The following is an 18694-nucleotide window of genomic DNA, read 5'->3' as shown; positions in this document are numbered from 1 at the left end:
TGATTAACAAACAGGGCTCTTGCAAAGTTGTATCGCTATCATTAATGAATATTCTAGAAGAAAATTAGTTAGGGAGACACATAGCCAAATCCAAAAATGTAACCAATCAACAAATGCATGAAAAGGAAAAAGCGTTTACACCCACAGCATCTACCAGAAGGGAAAACATTTAAAATGAACAGTAGGTGTGGGGGACATGCATCCACTCACACACTCTTGCTCCATGTCAGCTGTCAAACTTTCTCTAGACAGCAACTTGGCAATGCCTTTCAAAATTTAAAATGAGAATATCCTTTAATCCAGTAACTTTATATCCTGGGATTTGTACCAGAAGAGCTAGCCAAACGCGTGTGAAAATAATTGTATTCAGGAACATTAATCAGAGGCTTTTTATAAACGGCAGAAAATTAGAAACAATCTATACTTCCACCAGGTAAATAAAGTACATCCATAGAAAGAAAGAATATTAGGTGTTAAAACTAATGTGATGCAGAACCCTGGAAACAAATGAAATGTAACAGGACCCAATGAGTTATACCATGACTATGTATTAGAAAATGAAATTCATTATAGAAGGCTTGGTATGCATACATGTGGTGACATGGAATGCTTGCTCCATTTATAAGTGAAAAAGCAAATTGGGTAAATTGGGGGAAAACATTTTATAAACATAATATTTTCCGGCGTTTGTCACCAAAAAAACGGGGAATATATGTTTATGTTTCGTTGGATAGGGATTTCTGGGAAGATTTATTTGAAAACACTTAAAAGTAGTTGATTCTATAAGAGACTGCAGAATATGTATCCCTAGATAGGATTCTTATTAAACCTCACCCAACCAGGGCTCAGGAACCATTGTGGAAGAGGGGGTGGAAATATTGTAAGAGCCAGGAATGTGTATGACAATGAGGAAACAGAGTCAGTCCTCCAGGCTCCTGAGAACTTACTCATATGAACTTACAGCAATGGTGACAGTGTGCACAAGACCCAAGCAACTCAATTAGACAAAAACCAGCATAGAGCTGGGAAAATGGGCAGGACACTTCAACTTTAGCTGAGGAACTATTGGCAGCTGATTACTGCTGGGTGAGAGAGACGCTATCTTCTTCAACGTAGTTACGCTAGATGGGTTGACCAAGTTCCAGTGGATGAACTCACAGAGAGGGACATCTGGGTATGCAAACCCAGGCTCAATTGGCCTTAATATATGGCAGAATGCATAAAATCCTGTGGATGGGCTATGAGAGAAAGCGAAAAAAAGTAGTTGGTTCTAGAGTTGAAAGAAGTCTTTCTATTGTTTCTCTTACTAGAGTAAAAGACACCTCAGAAAAATGTATAAATTACAAAAACAAAGCTCAATAATTTATAACAAACGGAATAATTTTGTCACCAGCAGGATCAAGACATTGCAAAATTTCAGGAAATAGTATTACTTTCATAAGCAGCATAAAATCTGTTGTCTAAAAAAAAAATCAAGTCACATTAAGCATGTGAAAATTTATAGTTCATTGTCATTGTTTTTAGGACATTGGCTGGATTACAGACCATAAGAACTGGGCCTCATCTTCAAGGAGTGGCTGGGTCTGAGACACTAGTTACGTGATAGATAAGTCATAGTGGCTGGGTGTAAAAACATCTCCTTTTGGATCAATCACATCTGCACTGGAATCCCATCAACTCTAAGTGACCTGTTACATATAAATTCTCTAGCCTCAGTATTTCCTCTGAAAAACTAACACTATTAACAGATTAGAGATAGTGTGTTGAAAACACCTAAGAATGCTAAGAATAAAGGGAAGAAAATTTTTCAGTGATAACTTCCAAACCTTTGTCTCCACAACTGCTCTGTGTACTTAAACGGTTTCAGTTGCTACACTTTCCTGTGTGAGCCACTTCCTTCTTTCTCCTTATTCTTCCCAGAACCAGCACACTTAAGGAGACGACAGTTACAGAAATTGCCCTAACTGCTCATTTATTTTCCAACCTTACCTGTTTCCTTGCTAAATTGTTTCCTAAACTTCTTGAAGATCCATGGGACAGACCAGTGAACTGGAAGCATGAACCAACCTAACCAACTTACCCTACGAAGTTGAAGAGATAACATCATTTTTGTTTTAAAAGCAGAAGCCAAGGCACAGGGAGGTCCTCACAAACTACAGATGAGATTGGCCACAAGGCAGGACAAGGTCTAGACAGCAGCTCGTGTGCTCTTTACACATGGTAACAGGTGACAAGCACTTCTGAATTTGGCAGGGGGACTGTTATCTGTGTATGTTCATCCTTTCAGTATTTTCCACGTATAAAACAAAGGTAGCTGATAACGGTTATGCACATGTGTGATATACTTAATATCTATCACCTGTATAGTTCCAGTTAAGTCTTTAAAAACTGGATAATATTTAACTGATTGCTCAGTATAAATCGAAGTTTGGAGGTCTCAAAACGTAGTAACCTACCATCCTGGCCACAGTTTGAAACACAGCCACGCACACAGATGAACGTGCAGCAGTAGTCATCTCAGGCCACTTGGAAATAGTGACCATACATTAAAACATCGATTATTTCTTAATTATTCTGCTTTGTCTTCAATTACGCTAAAGGTAAACATGTAGGGAAGGAAACGAGGAGGGGGTGGTGCCCTAAACAATCTCTACAGTGCCAGCTTCTAATCTGCAATTGCATGCCTTAGTCACATCCCCCAGGAGAACCCAAATCACTCCAAATCATTAAATAAATGATTCGGCATCCAACCGTCCTATCAGAAAAGAATGGAGCCAGAGAAACAAACGCTATCCCTCAAAACTAAAGGGGTTATTTTATTGATTAAAACTATGTGAATGGTTTTGAATTCATATTATTAACTTAAAATTTCCAACTTACTTAAATCCAGGCCACCCATCACTACCACTAAGCTTCCTAGATTTTGTACAGTGAGCACATGGCTTTAGTCCACGTTCAACACTTAATTAAGAGATCTTTTTCAAAGATTGTTCTCTTAGAGGCCAGCTGCTGCAGTGCATTAGCAGTCAACATCTGGCTATAATGTTTCAACTATCCTTTAACTATTATGTGAATGAGGTTTGTGTTATACTAAGCAAACTGCAGCACCTTCCTTGTATGAATTATAATTAGTGATGGTGCAAACTGCTTTTGGTTTTCCTTATACCATGTAGCAAACTGCTATTAAAACATCCAAATTGCACTTAAACCTTTGTATAATTGCCAGATTCTTTTCATTTTATAACATAGACTTTTTAAGCCCAAGGTCTCATTTTGAAAGCCAAGAAATAGTTCCCTTAAATGTAGCTATATGCAAAGAAAAATATTCTCATGGAAATGGGTCTTATAAGCCCAAGAAAGTGGAGATGTGGACACATCTGGTACAGAACTTTGAACATGGCACTCCCTCAGAACCTTAGAGTGCCCCACACAGTATGGGTTTCAGACTTGAGAAACGGTCCTCTGAAGAGAGTGCCACTCCAGGCCCACACAGCTAAGCCACTCCTGAAATTAAGTTAACTAAATCTGTTCAGGGACTTAAGAAACAAGAAAACATCCCTATAGTCAATTAAGTTTTCAAAAAGAATTTTCATGAGACTGCATAAATATGTGTAGGCCTCAGCTGACAGGTATTTAAAGGTCTGTCCCAAAGGACTGTTTTAACACAGGTGTGGGCTCCCTCTGCTTAAAACACCCTTGGACCCCTTTGGTTCTTGGTGTTAAGACAGAGCCTTTCAAATGCTCCCAGAATTCACCATTTATTTGGAAACCTCTTCGTTGTCTTTTTTTTTTTTTTAAACCAAGGAACCATGATTTGCACCAAATACCCTACTTACCTATAAAATACTTGACACCTGAAAGAAGATTGCCGTTTGGTCAGTAAGCCTGCTCCTAGTCTACTACATGCATTTAAGTTCCACAAGAGCATTCATCACTTTTCTTTCAGTCTTCTCCCCTGCTAGTGTGGGATGCAAACCATGGGCACTCCTAAAAGCAAGCAAGGCAAGCACATCTTGCTGTCTGTAGCTCAGGGCCCTTCACAGGCCTATTACACTCAAGAGGAAAGTCGGAGACAGCTCTACACCTGACCACCTCTCAACTTACCTCCCACCACTCGGCCCCTTGTGCAAGGGCCTCACTATCCTGCAACAGGACAAACCTGCTTGTACTGTAGGCCTGGGCACCTTTCCTACCTGCTTCTGTCACTCCCTCAAGCCTCCCTTCAAATCCTCCGTAGCTGAAACAGCAGCTACCCCTAGTGAAACAGCAGCTACCCCTAGTGAAACAGCAGCCACCCCTAGTGATGGAGCCTCTGTCACTCCCTCAAGCCTCCCTTCAAATCCTCCGTAGCTGAAACAGCAGCTACCCCTAGTGATGGAGCTGGTGCTTCTTCACAGCATTCCCTGATATTATGTGTTTTATCTGTATTTACGCATTACCCAGGGCCCACCTGTTGTGGATTTCCTTGATTTGTTTACAGTTGTATTTCACATATCCACAACACAGCCTGGGATACAGTAGTGTTGAATAAATGACTCTGTGTCACTATCTCCAGGCCTGAGGGTATTAAATTTATACTCTGCCTGAAGAATGTGTCTTCTCTGGAAGCACCCCTCCCAAATCTAGTGTGGTTCCTCTTCTCTGTGTTTCTCCATCAACAGACAGGATTCTTAATACCAACCATAACCCTCCCTTTTTCCTCCATGGACTACAGCCTCCAGCAGGGAAGGTTTTTATGCCCAATCTGTCTTCTGGGTTACTTAGAATTGTTTTTGACAAAATGCCAAAGATATCCACACAAAGAAAGCCCCCTATACCCACTGTTCCCTGCTGGACACATCAACCTTCATGAGTTAGACAAGGAGAGTCTCTGTTCCTTAGGCTTTGGTCTGGGGGTGCAGCACCCCCCGCCCACAGCTTTATCTACTCCCAGATCCTTCATGGTGGGACTTCTGTACATCATTTTCTTGGATCACCATCTCATAAATTCAGAGTGTACACCCTATCCCACTGCAGAAGAGGAAGGAATTTGTGAGTAGAAGACTAATATACTTTGCTGTCCAGAGCTAGTAGCTGGCTGTGACAGGGTCCCAGGCCAACAAGCCAAATCCACCAACCTTTTGGGACACTTGGTGTGGCCTCCAAGAATAGATAAAATTTGAACACAGTAATGCTAATGCAAGCTACATCATGAAATAACAAAATGCAGGCATACCACACACAGCACCTCAGCAGCTAACTTTTTCCTGACAGAACACTTAATGTTTGATACTCAAGCCTCATAGAAGGCTCGTACCTGTCAACACACCACCTTGCATTTTCACATGCCACAACTAAGGCTGTTTGTACACTCAAAAATCAATCAAGACAGATGAGTACAACTATGTATTTATGCCACATTTTCTTCATTTTTCAGACTGTATGATCTTTTTTTAAAAAAATCAAATAGCCATTGTTCAAAGTAATGGGTCTGCTGTGACATTCTCAATCATGTACATCACGTACTTTCACAGCCACCCTCCCCTGTTCCTCCTCCAGCTTCCTGCTGGTCCCCTTCCATTCCCTGATAGTCTCATCTCTGATTTTAAGTCTTTTATTTTTAAAGTCTAGAATCTGTTTGAGAGAAAACATGATATTTCTGGAACTAGTTTATTTGCTAACATGATAATCTCCAACTCCATCCATTTTCCTACAAATGGCAAAATTTTGTTCTTCTCAATGGCTGAATAATACTCCATTGTGTGTATGTGCCGTGTTTTCTTTCTTTCTTGGTGCTGCTGTTGTTTTGGGGTTTTCTTAAGACAGGGTCTCCCTGTAGTCACAGGTGGTCTGGAACTTGATACATAGATCAGGCTGGCCTCGGTCTCTCAAAGATCCACCTGCCTCTGCCTCTGCCTCTGCCTCCACCTCCACCTCCACCTCCACCTCCCAAGTGCTAGGATTAAAGGTGTGCATCAGGATGCCTAGCTTGCCATGGTTTTCTTTATCCATTCATCTGCTGATGAACACCTAGGCTGATACTGCATTTGACCATTATGAATAGAGCTGTAGTAAACATGGATGTGCAGGTGTCTCTTACTGTAAGTTGACTTGAATTCCTTCAGGAGTTGTTTAGCTAGATCATACAATAGTTCAATTTTTAGCTTTTTGAGGAACCTCCATACTGATTTCCACAGCTATACACTCATTTACATTCCCACCAACAGCATATAAAGGGCTCTTCTTTTCCCTTATCCTCATCCACATGTGCAGTATGATTGGCATTTCTCTGATGAATGAGGATGAATACATTTTTTAAAGATGTAACGAATACACTTTTTAGAGTAGGGAAAGCATATATTAATATCCTAAAGTCTCAATATAGCACTGTGAACAAATATTGTACAAGGTCCAGAGACCAGGTCAACAGAGAAGAAACACAGATGTTACTATGCAAAGTAGCTGCTGGCTAACAACCTTATTAATTATTTGATGTTCAAGAAAACTGGTGTGATTTTTCTACTATTTCTGTGGTAGTACTTATACAGATAAAATTTTACTGTTTTGGGGGCTGGAGAGATGGCTCAGTGGTTAAGAGCACTGGCTGCTCTTGCAGAGGACCCGGGTTCAAATCCCAGCACTCAGATGACAGCCAGCTAACAAACGACTATAACTCTATTTCCCACGGATGTGATGGCCTCTTCTGTCCTCCCAGGTATTGCAGGACATGGGTGCGCTTACATACATGCAAACATAAATAACACTTATTTACACACATGCAATAAAAACAAATAAACCAGTGCACGCGTAGTCCTAGCACTTGGGAGGCAGAGGCAGGCGGATCTCTGTGAGTTGAAGGCCAGCCTAGTCTACATAGTGAGTTCCAGGACAGCTGGGGCTACAGGGAGACCCTGCTTCAAAAAGACAAATAAATAAATAAATATTTTTAAGTGTTACTGTTTTGTAGCATTGTTGGAAATTAGAGGTTTTGAATAAGACATTATACTCTTTCCTATTTAAAATGATAAGAAATAAGCCCCAGCTTAATGCCTTGGGCAGGTCTGTCATCAATGGAAGACACCTGTGTTGTCTTAGATCTTTCCATCTAAAGCCCCTCCCCATGCTCCTCCCCAGGTTGCTCAAGCTCTCTGTTCTCAGCCTCTAGCCTTCATTCACTGAATCCCCTCTTACATCCTGACTTCCAGCTCTGCTGGTCATGGTCATTCAGGTCATCCATGGCCTCTCCTCCCTGTGCTATTCATTTTTCCTTCCTACACAGTCTAAAGGAACAAATGGAATACAAAGGCTTAGCACAACAAAAGCCTCCAGCTTTCACCCTCTCTATATGCAGAGGAGAATCCTTTCTGAGTAAAGCCTGGTTGTTCATCTTAAACTTAACTATTGCTTCCTAGCACATATAACGAGGATTTGGCCTCCCTTTCAGCAACCTTTTCCCTACCCTTCCCATCTTTCCCAATAAAATATTATGCCAAAAATTCTGATGAAAACTTTATTCTGTGTCAGTTACTGAGTATTGAGTATACACCAAATACTTAAAAAAAATCTTTCTTGTTTAGGTTTTGGTTTTCTTGTATTGAGTAATTGCCTAATGCTAACAAGGGCTCTATAAAATCTCTTTGTCCTTATAGTTAAATATTACATTTTTAATTGATAGGGTTTATATGTTCCAGCTCTTCCCCTCCCTCTTTTATCTTATATGTGCCATGTCAGTCTGCTGGGTGGTTGTGAGTGCTGGGACTCCTCTGCTCTACAGTGTGGGGTAAACTATCCCCTCAACTCAGACTTTATAGGAGGAAAGTGTTTTATTCTGTTCTCACCGTTGATTGATTCACTTAAACAGGAGCCTGAGTTAAAATTCACTGATATCTTAGAAACATTACTCTACCTGCTATCTTCCAATGCTAGTTTTGAGAAGTTAATTTTCGTTCCTGATTCTTTAACTCTGCTTTTTCTTTTTACTGTTTTGCCTTCTCAATCTTTTCCATTAACTCCTAAGTTTTAAAATTTCCAGATGGTATGCTTGTTCTGGCCTTCTTTGTTTACTATGAAAACACCAGTGAACCTTTTTTAAATGTTTTAATTACATTTTATTTAGTGTGCGTGTGTGTGTGTGTGCGTGCATGTGTGTGTGTGCGCACACGTGCCACACATGTATCCATGTGACAGAGATCAACTTTCAGAGTTGGCGCTCTCCTTCTACCATGTGAATGTCAGCACTGAACTCTGACATTCAGGTCAGCAGCCTTAACAGCAAGTGCATTTACCTGCTGAGCTGTCTCTCTGGCTCCAGCGAGATCTTTTGTTTGAGATTTTGCATTGTCAGTTTGGAGAAATACTATTTTTATTTCTAATAATTGTTTTCACTGTTTCTTCTAAATAGTTGGAAATTTTCTGAAATTGATTCATAAATTTTCTTATTCCTCTCTCACTTCCTGTCCATTCATTTTTCCTCTACATTACCAGGTAGATCTTCCAATCCTCTTCCCAGATTTTCTACTTTGCCTAACATATATTTAATATCTGAAAATTCTTGTTGCCTGCTCTTTAAAGTTCTCAAGAAACAGCACTAGATAGGAGAAACCTCCTTTTGAGTTGCTGGCCCGTGTAGTCCAAGAGACTCCCACAATTACATAGGCTATTGCCACAGCTCTTGACTGACCTCTCAGAACCTGAAAGTAAGACCCTATTGCTGAAGACAGGTCATACTTCGGACATAGGACTTGGGAGCAATGGAGCTGGAAGTGACCTGGAAGCCACCTCCCTGAAGGCTAGGTTTGATAGTTTTGGAGGACACTATAAAAGCTGCTAAGGGAGAACATCAATCAATGGTCCAACCCCAACTTTAAGATCTAATAACCACAACAATGACTGGCACAGCCAACTACCTTGAGGCAGTAGTGGCACTGTTTTCTTGGGGGTAATCAGCCGCCTAATTGGACTTAAAGTCCACTCAATGGGAGGAAACTCATGTCTGGTACTGTAAACATAGCCAAATACACATTGCTGGAGAGGTCATAGATCTCTCCCTAAGGCTGTCACATCCCTAGACAAATCTATTTCTTACTATATGCTAAATATGGATCCTTAAATTTACAGACAAGTATCCCAGGCACCACTCATCAAAGAAGCTTCTTTTGCAACAAACAAGTCTATTACAGAGTTCCACAACTTGTCACACACAGAGATAAGTTTCTGTAAAATGTGCAACCCTAAGAGATAATCTACAATGGAACCTCTACACCTAAGGCTCACAGAACATGGTGGAACAAAGGGTAAGGAGAATACTAATGCATCTCTTAACTCTCATCAACAAAGCTCCCTCATGCAACAGAAGGCAATGAAAAGAAAAAGCCACAAACGGCCAAAGTGTAGAGAATAAGAGTCTGCAGAGTGTGGGTCCTTGGACAGGACTCCTATATCTAACTTCACCCACCCAGGACTCAGGGACCATTTCGGAAGAGGGGGCAGAAAGATTGTAAAAGCCAGGGGAGTTGGTGCATGATGATATGGAAATAGTCTTACAGGCTCCTGGGACCTTGCTCATATGAACCTACGTCAATGGTGTCAGCATGCACAAGACCCATGCAAACTCAAGCAGACAAAAACCCAGCATAGAACTGGGGAAATGGGTAGTATGCCCCAACCTTAGCCAAAAAACTATTGGCAGGTGATCACTGCTGGGTGAGAGAAGCTGATCTTTTTTAAAGGAGCAACTCTAGATAGGCTGACTAGACCCCAGTGGATGAACTTGCATTGGGGGATGTCCGGGTACACTACCTTGACTCAATAGGCCATAACATAAACGACAGAATATATGAAGTCCAGTAAGGGGAGGGAGTTATGGGAGGGTGTAGATGGGGGAGAAGGTATAAAGATGATTAGGATGTTTTTTATGAACTACACAAAAATTAAATAAAAAATATGCCAAAGGCTCCTTTGAAGCACCTAGCACTTTCTTAGCTGAGGACATACTATTTTCTCTGTTCGCAGCATTGCCTGTGTCCTATGTGTTGTCTGTATTGTTCTCTTTGCTTCATTTTAGAAGTTTTCTTCCAGAATCAGATTACACGTTCATGCTTTATCTTGGTTAAGAGTGAATCAGGAAAAACTCATTCACAGCTTTGGAGATGGCTTGTAAGGGGGTCACACTGCGTGTCAGTGTTGTTTTGGAGAATTTTTATGGCAAGGGGTCACCAAGTCTCTACAGGTTTTCTCTCAGGTAGCTCCCTTTCAGCTCAGGACACTCCAGCAATCCTGGGAAGGGGGTGGGGCGGTGAGGCTGCCAATGTGCTGGAGCTGACCGAGAATAGAAAACTAGAAGTTTCACTGCTCAGAGGCAGAATATCCTTTAATCTCCTAGTTACCAAATCTATTTCCTGCCCTAACTTTTTTAGTATTCGGTGTCCTTAGGTACAGAAAGCCTCTGGTGCTTCTCCAGAGACAGGTGCACAGGTAGGGGCAATGGTTCCGGGTAAGACAAGGCTTGGAGGGTCTATCTAGTCCTCCTAAAGACAAGAACTCATGCATCATTCTGCACTGCTTTCTTCCTAAGCCTTCCTGGAACTGGGATAAGTCAGCTTGCTTCCATGTCTGTCTCCTTTCATGGGTACTTAGCTTTGACCTTTCTCCATTCTGCTAAGTCATGCACTGTTCTTCCATCTACTTGCCATCTTTGTTTCTGTGGTTTCAGGTTATTTATGTCTCTGGTTTATCAAAGAGAGAGCCTTGCATTTCCTTTTCTCAATTTTCCCTGTTTGGGATGACTTCTGAAAAAAGATTGAGCGCAGGACAGGGAAAGAAAGAGTGGGTGTGCCTTTATTCTAACATCTTGAAACCAGAAGAGTCTACTCCCTCTTCTGTCTCATGAGGATTTTATGACCCCATTCTCTTCGCTACCATGACCACTGCACTTCTGCTTCCCAGATTTTGTGTGTGACTATGCATTTTGTCTTACTAACTTCTAACTAAAAACTTCAAGACATTAACAAATTAATAACTTCCATATCTATTTGTAGTAATTATAACTAAACAGGGTATACTTAGCCATCAACCTCGTGTGGGACCTGGTATCCTTCTGATATATGCTAATCCCTGTTTGCCCCAAGTCCCACCATTCTCTCTGCCCCAGGAGACTGGCCTCTGTGAATGACTCCCTCATTCATGTCCACCCAGTGGCCTCTGTGGATGACTCCCCATTCATGTCTACCCAGTGGCTTCTGTGGCTGACTCCCCATTCATGTCTACTCAGTGGCCTCTGTGGACGATTCCTCCATTCATGTCTAACCAATGACCTCTGTGGATGATTCCCCCACTCATGTCCAACCAGTGACCTCTGTGGATGATTCCCCACTCATGTCCAACCAGTAACCTCTGTGGATGATTCCCCCACTCATGCCCACCCAGTAGCCTCTGTGGACGATTCCTCCATTCATGTCCACTCAGTGTTATTCCCATCCATGTCACTTTTCATTCCCTTGTGTTCCTAGATTTCTGGCAAAGCTGCTCCAAAGCTGCAGCTCCTAACATGGAGCTTCTAGCTTCTTAAACGAACTCTTCTTGGGTGGCTCCTTAGCTTTGTACCTCTGTAAACACCCTCTTTACTAAACTCTTCAGCTGTATCCTGTGTGTCATTCATTTCTTACCAGGGCACTAACTGATATGTAAATAAAAAAGATTTTGAACCAGCACATGTCTACAGAACCTTGAATTCTTATGCTTGTGATTTTATAAGAGTGACATATACCGTTGGCACTTAGTTTTTTTAATATTTTATTTTATGTATATTAGTGTATTGCCTGCATATAAGTATACCCGTGTCATGCGATGCCTGAGGAGGTTAGAAGAGAGCGTTGGATTCCCTGGAACTGGAGTTTTGGACAATTGTTAGCTGCCATGTGGGTGCTAGCAATCGAACCTGGGTCCTCTGCAAGAGCAGTCAGTGCTCTTAACTGCTGAGTCATCTCTCCAGCCCCACAGTTGGCACTTAAAAACTCTGAGAAAATTACATACTTCCTTTCAATCAATATTCTGTCTTGCTCCAGCAAGAAAATAAACCAACAACAAAAACAAACTTCTCCATAAAATTATGCTTCCCTAGAAAATATAAATGCAAGTACCAACAGCACAACTTAGACTATCAAGGAAAGTCAGGACATATATATTCCCTTCATGCTAAAAGCACTGGAATCAGTTCAGATTAAAAATATGTATTTTCTATTTTTTAATTTTGTAAATAGAGACACCTAAATTTAATTTTAAAAGTTCAAGTGTTTTTATTTTATCTTCTTTCTCTTTTCCCTTAGATATTCATATCAGGGTCAGAAAAATACAGCAAATAGCTTCATCAATCCTCCCATTAAAAAAGAAACGAATCCCTTGACTTTGGACCTCCCTCTAGATGTCAGATTTTCTCTTGCTTACGCACTGCCAAACTGTTTTCACCTGACAAACTTTTCCACGTTCCCGCCTCTCATAGACTCTTCACCCCATTCCTGTCTTACAGGTTCCCTTTTGTGGGTGTGTAACATGCATTCCCCTGAGGCCTTCTTAACCCCTTGGCAGCAGCTGACTGCCATTCACTTCAGGCCATCTCCTCGCCTTGGCTGCTGCTCGCCTTTCTGCTTCTCTGCCTCCCTGGGCTGCTCTTTAGTCTCTTCAATAAACAGCTCTTCCACACATTCTCCAGATGTTCTTCTTCACCTGTGTTCTGTCCTAGTCTTCTCTGCCTTTCTACCTACAATGGATGTCTTCACCTTCTCTAGAGACCCCCAAAGCCAGTAATGGCTGGATAGGGTAGCTCAGGCCTTTATTCCTGCACTTAGGAGACTGAGATAGGAGGAGGACTACAATGTTTGAGGACAGCCTAGAATACATGAGACCCTGTCTCAAAAATAACAAATAATGGCTTGGATATGAAGTCTTTCCCCAAAGGCTCATGTGTTGAAGGTTTAATCCCCAGTGGGGGCATTTCTGAGAGGTGACTGGATCATGAAGTGCTAACCAGATCAACAGATTCATACACTGATGAGTTCATAGCTGAATAGGCTATTAACAGGAGGAACCTAGAAGAGGAAGTGAATCACTGGGGGCACGAATTTCAATACACTATTTTGCCACCAGTCTCTAACTCTGTCTCTCTGTCTCTCCCTCCCCCCTCTCTGTGAACAGCTTTGTTCCATCCCGCCCTCTGCTCCATCTCTCCGTCCCTGCTCCATCTCGACCTCCTTGCTCTCTTTGACATGATGCTCTCCCCTGACAGCGACCTATAACAATGGAGCCAAACATGGACTGAAACCACTGAAACTGAGCCAAAGTCAATCTTTTCTCCTTTACGTTGTTTATCTTAGGTATTTTGTCATAGCAACAGGTAGACTGACAACCGAAAACAATTGTTAAACCAACTATCAGATCATAAGAAGATTTTGTGGTGTTCACTGTCAGAGGTGCTTACCTTGGATAGGTTCATTCCCAGCACGATGAGTGTCACTAAGCCAGCACAACAGACCAGAGCACTGGAGCTTGACAGGCCAGAACTTGGGGGTATGTTTCCATCCACCAGGCAGTTCATTCCAGTCAGCTTACTAATACCAAAGTGCTCCTAAGAATGTTAAAAAAAAAAAAAAAGCAACAGTCATTCCAGTGTTGGACTCAAGAAGCAGGAAGACCTTCCACTCCCTGGAGGGCTGGGGGTTATCAACAGACTTAAAGCATTTATGGAAACTAGCTATGTAATATGACTTAGTGGAAACTATACATGGCTCTTGCCTATACAGTGAGATAATCTGAAGATTTTTACTTTTTTCAACAAAAACCTACTGATTCATTTCCTAAAATTGCCTTGAATGTTCTTTTTCTTGAGTATTAATTGACTTGAACAAGTATAGAACAACGACAAAGCAATTAAAATCAACATGTCAAACAAGACAAGAGCTACACAATACCAGAAAAGTGGCCTAAAGCTCTGTGCAGCAGCCCTCCGACACTGCTATGAAAGTCTAATTCCAAGCCTGGCTTCCACCACGTGTCTTGCTTCAGGCCCTCTGAAGAAAACGAATTCCAAACTTTCCCAACTCTGTTTTACATACAGAAAACCCTGAGCATAAGGAGATTAAAAGACTTTCTTAAGATCACACAGAGCAAGCTGGGAGTAAGACCCAGGTCTCTGAGTCCCAGTGGATTCACTACAATGTGAAGCCTGGGCAGGGCAGCACAGTGTCTCCATGAGTTAATGTAAATCAGCTATATGAGGAAATTTGGAGGTTTACTGGTTATAGGTATAATTTAGTCATCTGGTAACTTTAAGGACAGTCAAATTAGCATTCACCTATTAAGAAGACTGAAGGCCCCAACAAGGTAGGAAAGCTTTCTACAAACAGGAAAGCTAAATAAATAACCATATTCTGAATTTAAAATAGAAAATGCTAACATTTAAATCAATATCTAAGACTAGGACTTTTGGGTTGATATCATATTATAACCTTTGTAGTTTAGGATTGAAAATAAATCCAACATTCCCTCCTCCTCAAGGAAAAGTACGATCATCTTCATAAACTAAACAAGTCAAGACCAAAGTATGAAAAACTATTGCATTATCTAATTACACATTTCATCATACATATTATTCGAGGGAGAATTTCAATAAACGAGTTAGAATAATCAAAATAATAACAAAACTTTGCAAATAAAAGACTGGCTTTGTCCTTAATTTGTTGTCCTTTTTTTCCCTTGGCAATACACAAACACCACAAAAGAAGAGATTCCATTGGATGAACTTCTCCTTGATTTCAGACATCTAAAAATTTCCTTCCAGAAATACAAACAAATTATAAACTGAAATTTCGCTGTCAATGTCCTTTCACACAGCAGGCAGCTTGTTTAAAAAAACTCTTGGAGAAGACTATATATTTAACTATAAACTAATCCACAGAGTATCTTGAATGTGAATTGTACTTACAAACTTATCACGCAATGTTTAAGTTAAAAAATAACAACAGCTTTAAAAACATAAATGGACTGTGCCAAACTCTACAATAACTCTATGCCAAAAGGATAGCATGTTCAATTTCATATTAAACAGATTAGCCCCTGGAAATTTCTAGTATTTTAATTTGAAGGTTTCTGGGCTGGCTAACATTTAAATTACTTTTCTGCCAAAAGTTCATTGTACAAACCTATGTTTTTGCACATAAGTCGTCAAACCAAAAAGGAAGGCCTTAAGCCCTAACAGGCTCAAAAGCAATACAAGACAACGTGCATCATATAGCTCATTTTAGCATATAGTGCAAAAGGGCATGCTGTTTCAAGAAAGGTCAAACTGCATTTGCCAGACAAATGCTTCCAAATACTGTAATTCCCACTGATGTGTATGACAATCCAGATGATGTGAAGATTTAAAACCTGCCAATAATTTTTCCCAGAAGTGATTACCATGTGTCTGGGAGAAAGACACATTCCCAAGGAAGAAATGAATGTTGCACTCCTAGACCAGACCTCCACGAAAGGAGCACAGGGCCGCATATCCTAATAACTGACACATTTCTGCAGTGACTAGATCACCATTCACAGTGACTAGGTCACCATTCATAACAGTTTTGAATGGACCACCAGGCCATTCACAAGCTAAGAAGCAACAACAAAACAAAGTAAAAATATTGCTTATGGGTTTTCTTTTGACTCACAAACGCAGAATGTACTTCTTAGTATCCTTTACCTATGATTTGCTACAAGAATCATACAAATAGACTGTGCTAACTTTAAAGATTATCCACCAAAAGAAGGAAACATGGTTCTGAAAACCGAAAATACTGATTTTGTTTGTGCTTTATACATTTTAAATATGAAAGTGGAAATATTTCATTTTCCTGTTTTGTACACATTAGGTTTTTAAGGTTTCTAGGAAACTACTTGTACCAATACATTTCACCACACCCTTTTCTTTTAGCTGCCCCCGCCAAGCAGTAACAACACTAGTTGCCATTGCTGAATGTCCAGCAGTGTTCCAATACTGAATCATTCTTGCAATAACTCCTCATTAGAATAGCAGTGACATCATTTTACAAATGAATCTAAGGCTCAGCTGAAATTAACACAGCTGGATAAAGTCCACATTTAAAACCAGGGCTGTCCAATTCTAAGTTCCATTCCAGAACATGCCTATATATTCCAAGAACAAAATGTAAATAATTTGACAATCTATCTTCAAGATGTATTTTATGATAAATAGCCAGCCAAATGAAAACAACTACTGCCCTCTGTAAATACCATCCCGGAACAATCACAACCTCCCTACCCTCTAAAACATAAGTTAGCAGAACAGAAGACAAGCATCAGTTAGTACTGAAAGGAGGGGGGAAAAAAAAAGATAAAGTCAATGTGGCATAATATACATTATAATCTCAATGACTAGTAGGTGCCTTATAAACCAATTTACCTGAATTCCTTTAAATCCACATAGGAAATAGTGGTGCCATAGAGGTTTGGTTTTGTCAATACAAATGTGATTGGCACTAGTGCTGAAGTCCCTGAAAAACAAGACACATTAATGTCCATCTGTAAACTTTGAAAGGCAAAATTAATGGCTGACTGCTGCCCTCTTCTGACAAAGCAGTGGGACTGACTCTCCTTTTCCATTTACTTTCAATACATGGACCTCAGTCTCCCACAAGAGTGAACATCACCAGCAGCTAGAAGTTAAGAGTGGTAGTTGTAGTGACCTTAGTGATTAAACTACCTCTAATTGACCCTTTTTACTTCCTAAAACAAACAGGAAACAATATAGTTTAGCATAATCTACATCCATTTTCTCTTTCATGCTGGTCCTTGAAGCCAGTGTAAACCACATAAATGCTTTACCCTCTGGGCCTGCTGCTGGCAGCTTCCCAGTTGAAACAGGTACACCCAAAGTCATCTTTCCCCACACTCTCTGTCACCCATCTAAACTGACCATCTGCATGATTTAAAAAAAAAGATAACAAGCAAAATTAATTTATTCTACAGGATCCTAGCCTATTGGGAAAAAAAATAAGATCTCATGAGTCTATGTTGATATAAATTAATAAGTGACTAACTAAATGAAGTAAAAGGGAAAATTACTTCATACACTAAGTAAAAAGTTATTATTACATGAGATGGTTCAGTGGGTAAAGGCACTTGTCACGCAGGCCCAACAGCCAGAATTTGATCCCTGGAACCCACGTAAAGGTGGCAGGACAGAACTCACTCCACAAAGTTGTCACCTGACTTCCACATACATTCTATAGAATGCATGCCCACAAATGCACATCATATATACACACTAATAATAAATAAAATACCAATTAACACATGTAAAAGAAATAATGGAAACTAAAAAGTTATTATTACACATGATTTCCATAATTGTTTCGGAAAAGAATCATCAACAGATACTAAAATTAGAGAGTAAAGCTGGGCATGGTGGCATATGCCTTTAATCCCAGCACTTGGGAGGCAGAGGCAGGCGGACCTTTGTGAATTTGAGGCCAGCCTGGTCTACAGTGACTTCCAGGCCAGTTGGGGCTACAGGGAGACCCTGCCTCAAAAATAAAAAAATAAAAAACTTGGTAAAATTGTGATGAAAAACAAGATTATCTACATAGACTCAGTGTAGAAATTACTTTTCTAAAATGGACAGAAACTGGAATAATGACTTTAATTAACCCTGGCAAACTCACTGAACCATGTGCTCTTATGACCTGAGTACCTAATATTGTTTCCTGAAAACCTCGATTTCCCAGTGTCAAGATAGAGGATGAATGCGGGCATGCTTGAAAATTAATATATCAAAGCATGGAGAGACATTGTATTAGCTACTTCTCTGTTGTCATGATAAAACAACATGACTAAGGCTACTTATAGAAGGAAGATTTTATTGGGATTATGATTCCAGAAGGATTAGTCCATAATGGTGGAGGAGGCATGGTGGCAGAAGTAGCCAGAGCAGACAGCCAAGCAATCACATCTTCAAGCAGGCACAGGAATCAGAGAGCAACTGAAAATTTGGCAAGGCGTAAGAACTCCCAAAGTTGGCCCCCAGTGATGTTTCCTCCAGCAAGGCCATACCTCCTAAAACCTCCGAAAACAGGGCCACCAAGTGGGACAAAATGTCCAAATACTTGAAGCCTATGGGGAACATTCCCATTCAAACCACTGCCCCCATCTTCCTTGAAAACATAAAGATTGAGAAGGGATGCTTGACATTGTGTGTATAAGGCACTCTAGAACTAGAGATGAAAAGGCAGGATGATCTGATAAGATGACACTGGATTCAAGCTTGTACTTCCCCAACTGAAGTGGAAGAAACCATTTTGAATAAAATTATGGGTGAGGCCTGACTCAAGGACACAGCTCCAGACATAGTTCCAAGAGATATCTGGGGGAAAAGCTGCCCTCTGAGTTCGGGCCCACTCAAAAGCTAATGTTAAATAGTTGCTTTATTCCGGTTTAACTGTAATGTGGCATGGTAACATTGCATCTTAGTATTACCCCATCGCATTACCTGCAAGAAGAAAAAGAGTTACTTTATGTTTGAAAGCTACTGTCAGACACCACCTCAACCACAAAAGAGACATCACAGGCCTTTTTTTTAATTTTTAAAAATTTTTAAAAAATATTATTTTTATTTATGTGTATTTTTTATTTTATACATATATTTTTTTAATTTATTTTTTAGAAGCAT

General features: G+C 40.4%; 1 protein-coding gene across 4 annotated transcripts in view; it reads right to left on the bottom strand.

Moving 5' to 3' along the window:
• The window catches only part of Galk2 (galactokinase 2), a 152409-nt gene that overhangs the window by 93200 nt on the left and 40515 nt on the right, over window positions 1-18694 (bottom strand). For all 4 annotated transcript variants that reach the window (XM_008831791.2, XM_008831793.2, XM_008831794.2 and 1 more), the window contains 2 exons: window positions 16430-16520; window positions 13451-13597 (listed from right to left, as the gene is read on the bottom strand). In XM_008831791.2, the coding sequence (XP_008830013.1) occupies window positions 13451-13597; window positions 16430-16520 (238 nt within the window). The remainder of the gene's footprint in view (window positions 1-13450; window positions 13598-16429; window positions 16521-18694) is intronic.

This window comes from Nannospalax galili, unplaced genomic scaffold (assembly GCF_000622305.1).
Source record: "Nannospalax galili isolate Female #2095 unplaced genomic scaffold, S.galili_v1.0 scaffold735, whole genome shotgun sequence".
Taxonomy (NCBI): Eukaryota; Metazoa; Chordata; class Mammalia; order Rodentia; family Spalacidae; genus Nannospalax; species Nannospalax galili.
This window is presented reverse-complemented; position numbering and strand designations above follow the sequence as displayed.